General features: G+C 36.7%; 2 protein-coding genes across 2 annotated transcripts in view; both read right to left on the bottom strand.

Annotated features, from left to right (window-relative positions):
• Positions 1-2,285, bottom strand: part of LOC119422967 (ADP-ribosylation factor-binding protein GGA3) — a 13,225-nt gene extending 10,940 nt beyond the window's left edge. The window contains exon 1 of the mRNA XM_037690377.1: positions 2,242-2,285. Within this exon, the coding sequence (XP_037546305.1) occupies positions 2,242-2,284 (43 nt within the window). The 5' untranslated portion in view covers position 2,285. The remainder of the gene's footprint in view (positions 1-2,241) is intronic.
• A 2,867-nt stretch (positions 2,286-5,152) lies between these two features.
• The window catches only part of ears2 (glutamyl-tRNA synthetase 2, mitochondrial), a 13,392-nt gene continuing 7,678 nt past the window's right edge, over positions 5,153-10,866 (bottom strand). Inside the window, exons 7-10 of the mRNA XM_037690376.1 lie at positions 9,310-9,463; positions 7,752-7,882; positions 7,531-7,666; positions 5,153-5,456 (exon numbers count right to left, since the gene is read on the bottom strand). Of these exons, the coding sequence (XP_037546304.1) occupies positions 5,373-5,456; positions 7,531-7,666; positions 7,752-7,882; positions 9,310-9,463 (505 nt within the window). The 3' untranslated portion in view covers positions 5,153-5,372. The remainder of the gene's footprint in view (positions 5,457-7,530; positions 7,667-7,751; positions 7,883-9,309; positions 9,464-10,866) is intronic.

The following is a 10,866-nucleotide window of genomic DNA, read 5'->3' as shown; positions in this document are numbered from 1 at the left end:
ATATATATATATATATATATATACACACACACACACACACTTCTGTTGTGACTTGGCGCTATATAAATAAACTGAATTGATTAAGCACTGTGGATACTTTATCAGAGCCTAAAATGATTCAAAATGGTTTTGAATAATTTTATTGGTTAACACTTTAATTAAGGTTTCAAAAAAAGAAAATAAAGAACTATTACTACTATTTTTAAGAAGCGAGAGAGATTAATTAGCTGATATTAGCCACTTGTTTTAATACAGATTCAGAGATTCTTTATTGTCATTCGCATTACATGTGGTACATGTGGTGGAAAGAAATTATGTACACAGGGTCCCAGTTACATCCAACAATAAAATGTAAAAGACAAACAGTAATAAGGTCCAAGATATGCACTAAGAAAAACAGCAGCTAAAAATACAATAAGCACTAATAGCATAAACACAATATGCCGAACAGCAGCACGAACATGAGTCTGTGTGAGCAGATGAGCACGAATGAACACAGCAACATGATGATAATAAACATTAATCAGCCATACCTAATCAATTACCAATGAGGAAAATGTTGATGCAGCAGCTGCTAATAATACCAGCTCACTGTAGTCCATAATTTAGTTGCTTAAAACAAGAATGATCTTCTGTTTATGATTTTTAAGAGTACAATCTTTTCTGTGTTGTTAAATATACATTTATTTAGGTTTAGCAATTATTGTTATATTTGTTAAATGAAAAATACATATTGACCATTATTTCATTCAACCTTTATACAGGTTAGTCTCGTTGAGCCTCGAGGACTCGTTTACAAGAGAGACATGATTTAAACAAAAAACGACGACAACAGTGGACAAAAAAGGCAACAACAGACAATCATAAAAGAAAGCATATAAATTGAGAAAAATAAATGCAAGACGATGACGTCTAAAAAAAAAAAAATCGAAACAAAAACAGCTGGGTTGTAAACGATATAAAATACTAACATGTCAGCATTGGTTTTTGCCATGAACTTAACAGATGTTTGAAGCCATTTCGAGAAGGCTGAGAGCTTCAGATAGTTTTTCAAGATATTCCAGGAAACGGGAGCCAAGTTGGAGAAGGCCCTTTTGCCAAGTTCAGTCTGCACTGAGGGAACACTGCAGGTAATAATGTCCTGAGAGCGCACGCTGTAGCTGCACTCACACAATCAGTCAAAGAAAACCTCATGGGTTGACCTCCACTTTAGAGACTCGTTCTTTTCAGCAGGTTCTGAACTTCTCTGAGATAATTCTTGCAGCGTATTTCGTTAATAATTAGACAGCGTCGTTTTATGTTAATGCTCGAGATGAATCCTTTCTTGGCATTTTAGAATTTTGGCCTAAAACATTTGAGAAAAATGGATAAAAAATATTAGAAATAAAACAAATACGTGCATAAGCAGGCATTTGGCACTGTGCAACCAAATCACAAAAACATACGGTTTATGTATCGTATTAAACAAATTTCTTGTTCAGCACGTCTAACCCCCAAAATGTCCCCCGGGCGCTTTCAATAGCTGCCCACTGCACCACCTGGTGGTGGATGGGTTAAATGCAGAGACTAATTTCGCCATTGTATGGAAACATACAGTGCTGACATTGTGATGACATTATTATTATTATTATTATTAAAAGTATGACTGAGAGAAAGATATGCATTAAACATGAATTATTACTTTGTAAAACGACAACAAATGTTTAAATGCTCTTGTTCAGGCAAAATCATACAATTAAGAAGGATTATCTCAAATGACTTGTGAATAATTACGAATGCTTGCATTGCAGTGGCAGTTTTAAGCTGACAACTACACCTTCTGTTTACTCTGAAAGTTGTTTACCAACAAGTCCTGAAAAGGCTTTTATTAAAATGTCTCTCAAGTTAAAATTAATGTTTTCAAATTCTGCCACAGAAACCCGCTCGAGCGCTTCAGGAACGCGCACGAGACGATCAACAACTTCCTGTTCTCGATAGTTTTACGTTCTACTTAAAACAAAAAGTTTTCCAAGTTAAGAAAATATTTATGAGCCAAGCATTGTTCTTTGCACAAACTCAGCAGCGAGAATATTAAAGTGTAAAAGCTGCTCCGAGTTGAAGGTTAATTAAATGTATGTTTTCAGCGGCAGTTGGTGGAGGAGGTGAGGGGCAAGCTAGCGCCGCGTCTCATCCTTTCAACTTTAAACTCCTTTACACTAATAAAAAGACTAGTTAGCTTTTCTGCAGTGCGTGTTGACTCACTGAGCCACGACTCAAAAGTGTCCTGGCTGTCACCGCTCGCCATAGCCGTCCGTTTCTCGCTGGTCCCGAGAGGAGTTGTGCCCGGAGGAGAAGCGGAGGTGTAACGCTGAAGTTTGTTATGGTGACATGTGACACTCACGCCCAGCCAGTGACACTTCCGACTTTATAACCAAGTTACACACAACACCCCCTCCCCCATCCCTGCACTGAAGGAAACCGTGTTAACTCTGCATCATCTACTTTCTGTGATGCATGAAGCCCTAATAATCACAAAATACCTAAATATCTTTAGAGCAAAGCTGTCAAACTTATTTACATGCAGAGCCAAAATTTAAAACTAGGCCCAAGCCAAAGGGTAATTAGAAGTGTTTATCAAAAAACATACTGACATTTGTTTTTAGATGTAATGTGCCAAATTATTCATATAAAAATATAAATGACTTTTTTTCCAAGACATAAATACTTTTGAATAAAATAACTATACTTTCATCATCTGCTTAGTCAAATAAGCCACTCTGAGGACACGAGATTTTTAAACCGGTCTTTACTTGCAAGGGAGCTTTCACAGATCTACAAAAGTTACACGCTTTTTAGCCTCATCAGTGAGAATCTGCCTCGAACAGTGAGGCAGGAAAAGCTTTAATACACGTTTAATCAGGCAGAGGCGACGTTAAAACGACCTCGACTTTCCAGCTTACAGACTCAGAGAAGGCCTTAGAGTTTATCAGGTGAGCCACCGTGCACCTGCAGGCTCCTCTCTGAGCAGTAACGCACACACATTAATTTAACATTAGTGATAAACATCCATAACCTTTACCTAAATTCCCTTGACATTTAATACATTAAAACAATCTAAACTTATTGATGAAATAAAATTTAAAAAATACTTCAACAGCTTTAATTTCTTCAAGCTTTGCTGCTTATAAGCTGCTTTCCCTTTACATTTTTGTATTTTATTTAATCACAATCAAATTAGCTAAAACAGCCTCAATAAAAACCCCAACACGCAACATTTTAAATTATAATAGAAAACTAAATAAAACATTAATAGATAAGTGTATAGACATTTAAGCAGATGCTGTTGCTGTGAGATTATCAGAGCAAGTTTTCTCAAACCCATTTCAATTTGTCCTGTTGCTCTTTCCACATCAAAATAATTTCTGAAATATTCAAGCTTCATTTTCTCAGCTTCAAAGTTGGATAACTACCATAAAAGTCTTACCTAAGTTCAGTTTTTGAAGCGAAGCGAAGAACAAAGATTCAGCTCGCAGGGTCAGTTTTATGTTTTAAGTCCAACACCCACCATTTTTTCACATTATGAAAAATATGATTGACTTAACATTTAAATAGTTCTGTGGCAAACATTTTCAAGTAACACCAACTGGTTTTAAAAACATTTGTGACAATTTCAAGCTGTTTCAGTTGCAGCTTTGGAAACAGCCTGTGACATCACACCAGGCATCCATCATGCAAACCCGCCCAATTTATATAGCACAAGGAGGCAGCTGAAAAGACGTACAGTCTCTTGGAGAAAACACCCCCATCCACGTCCAACCCCCCACCTCCTTTCTGACGGAGCCCAAAAGTTATTTTTCAAGCAGGAAGAAGAAAAAGACAAAGTTGAAGGATGTTCTGCAGCAATACACAGCAAGAGCAGGAGTGAGTCATGAGAGTTGAGAGATTTGTGAGCATGCTTGGATTTTAGTTAGGGTGTAGTGTGTTTAGCTAGTTTTAGTGTTAAGTCAAAACAATCAGGCAATTTTTGAATGTGAAGCTGCAGCTTAATGGAGGTGCGTGATGGAGCCGCCGAGTCAGAATCTTCTCAGACAGAAGAGGCAGAGATGAACAAGAAAACCAGAATGTGAGACAGTGAGGACTTTGATGAGGAAGTGGGAGATCAATTATTTGTTTTCAAGAAGGAAAGAGAAGAGCAACCCAATGCCACACTCCTGCCTGTGCCCAGTCCCTGGAATCCGGTTTGTATTATAATATTTAAAAATAAATAAAACAAGTGTTAAATTGGGTCATTGTAACCATAGCAGAGCAACAGTCAACAAATTTGTAGACCATCATTAAGAAAACCAAAAGGTTTGAGACGGGCATAAAAAGCTAAGCACAATTTTACAGCTACAAAAGATTTGAGGGGGATAAAAAGCAGCTGGATGCTGCTAATCAAACTCTAAATAGAAATATCTTGGGAGTTTGGAACATTCAAGTGTTTAACAAATCACAAAGGAGACAAGAAATCAGCTCAACTCTTATTTAAAGCCAACTTCTGCTTCAAAACTGAGCTAACAGGACAAAAATAAAAGTCCCAATTTGAACCCAATAAGTGTTCAAATATATTAAGAAGGCTACAGTATATGCTAATTAATGCACACAAAGCCCAATAACCAGGAGTGATAAAATAAAAAAGTGGAGAAAATTACTCTACAAGTAAATGAGAATGAAGGAAGTCAGAGGACAAACCTAAACTAGAGTTACAGCTGCTAGAAGTCTTTCTGCAAGATATAAAACTCATGACTTTGCTTTTATTTATAGCTTTTAGTTAAATAAATAATGGCAAAGTGCATTAGGTAATGTGTTGATTGAAGTTTAGCCTATTCATAATGGTAATAACAATACTATAAAGTAATTTTACAAAAAACGTATTGTGCAAAAAGAAAATTTAAAAATTGAATAATCAAGTATGACTCCAAAAGGAGTAAATTTCCCACCAAAGCATGTCTGAAGTGTGTTATGAAAAAAAATGTACACATACCTAAGACATGTATGTAATTCTGTAGTTTTTATTACCTTTTACAAAGCTTTATTTTTTAACTGAAATTACCCAGTAAAAAAAAAACATTTGCATAAAAATACCCAGGTACTTCTCATTCATCACAGTTTGTGCTTCTTTAAAACTTGACTGAACAAAAAACAAACACGATTTTTGCTTTCAACTTATTTATATAACAAAAGTTTTGATATTACTGTATATATATTTTTCAAACTCATAGTTAATTTTAGATGAGACTATTAAAGCAGAATATCTATTTATGAAGTAATGCGTGTAAGTCCAACAGCTGCTGAGTTCTGGCTTCAGTCAGTGAGTTTATATAAACTGATCTGACGGACATCTTCAAAAAGTGTCAGAGCTGAAGAAGCTTCTGTAGTCGATGTCTGATTTCCGTAGGACCCAAAGAGACCATCATCTCAGCAACACTGGGGCCTTGCTGTGAGACAGACAGGAACAAAAGATCAGAGGTCGGTAAGTTTCACCACAAAACCAGACTGGCTGCGTCTACGAGACACAATCAGAAGCTACTTCCTCCTTCAGTAAACCTTCATGTTCAGGGTTACTGAGTCATAAAGCCACAGTCACCAGTTACTTATAAAACACAATATAGATGAGTTCAGTCATGAGGTGGATGGAAGTGTAAGGCAGGCACATGGAGCTAAATATATTTTCTAATTACTGAAGCCAAAACGCACAAAAACTGCTGATGGCAAAGCCTGAAAAATCCCCCACATGGAATAAATAGTTACAGAAATAAAAGACCAGAATTTGTCTAATATGTTGTCATCATCACCAAATAGTTGTGTAGTTTTGGATATCTGAAAATGTGATAATCTAAGAACGGTCTTGCAGGACTTTTTGAAGATATCACATGTGATGTGAAAATGACATGAACAGAATGTGAAATGGAAACTAAAACCAAAAGCAAATCTCTGAAAACTGTCAATAAACAGTAAAAAAAAAAAGGGAATAGGTTAAAATTTATACAACCCTGGTGCTGAAAACAATTTTTTTTATATAGATTTGTTTTGCATCTTACACAAAGTCCTAATTTTGTTGGAATTGGGGTTGTATTTTATGATTGTAGTGAAAGTTCTTTCATTGTGACAATGCTAATGACTGCGGTCTTGTGATTTACGGTATTTTCCGCCGTACACGTCGCACCGCCCTATAAGTCGCATCAGTCCAAATATGTCTAAAAAAGTGGAAAAATCAATTAAAATGTTGCTTTGCCGAAAACATCTATTATGTGTCACCGCTGCGTGTTACCAGTGACAACCCAGAAATGTGGGCCGGTGTTGTGCCAAAAATGGATGGGCTGCCAAATGGCGGCTGCGGGAGCACAGGAGGACTTTAACAAGAATTTAACAATATTAACACTTAAAAACAATTATTCGTTTCTCGAAATTATAGTAAAAGGTGTGTCTCAGTCTAACATTTGCTTAATAAATGCACTTTAATGGTCAAATTAGCTGCATTTCACCGGGGCGGTGCGGCTGGTTTGACGGTTCCAAGCAGCGAGCAGAACGAAGGTGGGGGTTATATGGCAAGCCGATTGTGTCATTTATAGCTGGTGAAGATTCTCAGTCATCTAGGACATGGTAAATTCAAAAAAAGTTCAAGACAAAAACAATAAAGTATAAAGTATAATTAAAAAAAAGTCCAGTTGTTTTTGTCTTGAACTTTTTTGAATTTGTCATTATAGCCATGTTTACCTATTACATGACACAACGGCATGCCTTACTACTACTACTACTCTGAAAGTGGTACTGCTCAATTTTTTTCAGTCAGAATGAATGAAAACGGTCATATCTCAGCCAAAAATTGGTTTATAAATATGTGAAAAAATCCATAAATACGTCTCTTCGGCCTATAAGTCGCAGGACATGCAAATTATGCAAAAAACTGCGACTTATAGGCCGAAAAATACAGTATATGGAAACGGTCTGAGTTTACATAAAACATGCCATCCAGTTCACAGCAGCTGTTCAGCATATAAGCTTCTGTTTTTATTATTCCAGGGATTGTCTTCAGTAACCAAAACTCAAAATCTTACAAGATTTTAGAAAATCTTTTATCGTAAGCTCCAACTTATGCAAACGTCTCAAACTTTTTAAAAATAGTTGTGCTCTTAATGCTTTTTAAATCAGTGTATTGATAATTGTTTACACAGTTTAAAGTGTAACGTGTAAACAAGTCTTTTTTAAAAGGTAAGACTTTGATTTTATTTGAATAAACTTACCCATAAATAAAACAATAAAGATTACTTTGACAAAAAGTCTACAGCTTTGTGAAATAAACACAAAATCAGCTAAGGTTAGCGTTTGTTGGCCTTCACTCTTCAGCAAACTAGAGTCAAATGACTAACACACACGAACATGGGGCGAATGATTCATGAGGCAAACAGAGCTGCTCACCAGGATGTTGGGTAAAATTAATTATTAGGTTCAATCCTTTAACTCTGCCAAACACAAAGAGCTCCAGTCTCACAACACGACACGGATCAGTACCTGTAGGCCACTAAGAGCCAGGCGTAGCAGCTTCATCACATCACTGTACTTCGTGGCTTTGGCCCGTTTAGCCAAATTCTTCAGGTCCTTATTGACTTGTTCCACTGAAAGTCTGTCACTTTGCTCTTCTGTTAACCTAAATACACAGATAATGATCATGATGAACCACTGCAGCTGCAAGGTGAACAAAACTGAGCTGATAGAGATTTAATTCTACAAACTTCAGCATTAATGAAGCAATTAGTTGCGCCTCTTCGGTGACTGCTGCCACCTGCTGGCTGGAGAAGGAAGGACGCATCCACAGATAGGAGTAAGTAGGACTCACAAGCTCCTTCAGGGAGGAAATGTGACCCTATTGAAGAGAGAAGACAGTGGTTTCACTATCACTGCAGACACAAGAGAGAAGTATTGAGACGTGGGAATAAAAGCAACATCAGTTTCCCAGGAGGCACAAACACACAAAAGGATGTAGCGTCGCATTTATCATACAAGGTCACCTTTCTGCAGGGCTGCATTGTCATAGGAAATAATATACTTTGTCCTTAAACTTATCTGAAGGCAAATCTAGAACATGTACGAGTATAAGATGTTAACAACTCATAATCCAGAACAAAATCTGAGTCCAGTTTTATAACCTCCACATCCAAGAACAATTTAAATGATCAATGAACTCTGATCTGCTTAAGGGCAAGAAAAACACAAATGCATTCAGTGCAGATAAATTAAAACTACCGATGACTCTGCTAAAAAAAATAATTTTAAAGATAGAGAGAGATTCCTTTGTTTGATGGATAAACAAAGATACTTTCTCTCTATCCCACAAGACAAAAATATAAATTCAAAGAAGTGTATAAAATATGTAGAGCTTATTTTAGTGCAAATGATGCAAGCATGCATATCAGTATAAAAACATCAGAGTCAGATACATAGAGAGAGATAGAGAGATGATAGAGCGATGGATAGATAGAGATAAGAGAGATGATAGAGAGATGGATAGATAGAGATAAGAGATAGAGAGATAGATAGAGAGAGATAGACAAATATATAGATAGAGATATATAGATAGAGAAAGATATATAGAGAGAGAAATAGAAAAAGAGATAGAGATAGGTAGAACGATAAGAGATATAGAGATAGAGCGCTATATGGATAGAGCGATAGAGAGAGGTATAGAGATAGATAGAACGATCGATAGATAGAGATAGAGCAGTAGATAAGAGCTAAATAGAGAGAAATAGAGCAATAGAGATAGACCGATAGATAGAGCGATAGAGATAGAGCGATATAGATAGATAGAAACAGATAGAGATAAAGAGAGAGATAGAGCGATAGATAGAGCGACAGACAAAGATAGATCGATAGATCGATAGAGACAGATAGAGATAAAGAAAGAGATAGAGCAATAGAGATAGATAAAAACAGATAGAGATAAAGAGAGAGATAGAGCGATAGATAGAGCGACAGACAAAGATAAATAGATCGATAGATCGATAGATAGATAGATAGATAGATAGATAGATAGATAGATAGATAGATAGATAGATAGATAGATAGATAGAGCGACAAAGATAGATAGATAGATGATAGATATATAGATAGATATATATATATATATATATAGATAGATAGATAGATAGATAGATAGATAGATAGATAGATAGATAGATAGATAGATAGATAGATAGATAGAGCGACAGACAAAGATAGATAGATAGATGATAGACAGACAGACAGGCAGACAGGCAGACAGACAGACAGACAGATGTTTAAGTAGGTGACCTTTCGGAGATGAAGCACCCGTTTGATATAATCCTCATGCAGAACATCTTGTTCTTGGATCTCTGCAGAGTAAACCTGTTGAATTTGTTCCTGCAGATCTTTTATCAGTGATCGACACCTCTGCTCATCTTCAATTTGCTGCTGTAGGTGGATTCTGACAAATTTACAAAAAGATCAGTTACAATCCAAAAACGACCTTCTAAAATAAAAACAAAGATCTAATCGACTTTCTAAAAGTGGCTTTCTAGATGTTATTTTTGTTTTATCCTCCCAACACTTATTCGTGGTAATAAAATATGGCGATGAAATATTTTTGTTGACAGAAGATCTACCTGGTCAAGTTTTCTGATGACGCGGCACTCTTGACCCTTCTTCAAGGTTCAGACTACGGTGCTGCCCTGCCTGCTTTTGTGGACAGGTGTGATTATCTTGATCTTAACGTCTCTAAACAAAGGAGCTTGTGGTGGATTTTAGAAAAAAGGGGAGAATGACCAAACTCAGCTCTAGTCATGGAAAAGATGAGGAAATTGTAGACTCCTAGATTCCAAACTAAAATTTGACGGGAACACTGACTGTAGTCAAGCGAGGTCAGCAGAATATCATTTTACTGAGAAAACTAAATTATTTTAATATCCATAAGGAAATTGTATGTAATTTTTAGCAGTCGTTTATTTAAAGTATTTTAACTTTTTCTTTTATTTGTTTGTTCGGTGTTCTGTTGGTACAGCAGCCTTCAGAGCATTGTTGCAGTACTTGTGGGAGGAGGAGGTGCTTTACAAAAGTAGGGAAATAACGTCCCACCAGAACCACATCCTGTCTTCTGAATTTATGCTGATTCGTTCAGACTGTTACTTTATAACACCACGCAGGAAGACAGACCGTCTCACGCCTTTAATCCTTTTGCCTTCAGGCACATATTCTGTTCCACCTCATGTACCACATGAAGCAAATGACAATAGTCACCATGAACCTTTCTGAACCTTGATGGCAGCTCTGAATTATTCCTGCAGCTTTACCATAAAGTTGATGAATAATGATGCTGATGGTTATTGTGCAATATAGTAGCCCCTCGCTACTTCGCGGCTCGTTTTTCGCGGACTCGCTCTATCGTGGTTTTTCAAATTAAGATTGGACATGACACACAATTGGCTGATTGATGGATGAGCTGCACGATTGGCACAGAATTTTTATTTAAAATAATTTAGCACCTGCTGCACCTTTGTGTAGCCCATACTGCAGGATAAACTTCCTCCTGCAGCTCCTCCTCCCTCCTCTGTCTATCTCTGTTCTGAAGCGGAGAAGTTGGCGTGGCCGAGAGCAGGCAGGGAGCTGAAATCATGACATGCTGTGCTCTTTTAGAGCATTTAGAAACATTTAGAATATTGCAAGAGTGTCAGGTTTAGCCTTTATGTATATTTTTTAATTTCATTTATATATATATACTAAAATAAACTACTACTTGTACTAGTATTCCTACTTCACGGCGGAGCCAAGTGGGGGAGTTGGAAATACTCTGTCCATCCATCCATCCATCCATCCATCCATCCATCCATCCAT

This window comes from Nematolebias whitei, chromosome 16, assembly GCF_014905685.2.
Source record: "Nematolebias whitei isolate Nwh7 chromosome 16, NemWhi1, whole genome shotgun sequence".
NCBI lineage: Eukaryota > Metazoa > Chordata > Actinopteri > Cyprinodontiformes > Rivulidae > Nematolebias > Nematolebias whitei.
This window is presented reverse-complemented; position numbering and strand designations above follow the sequence as displayed.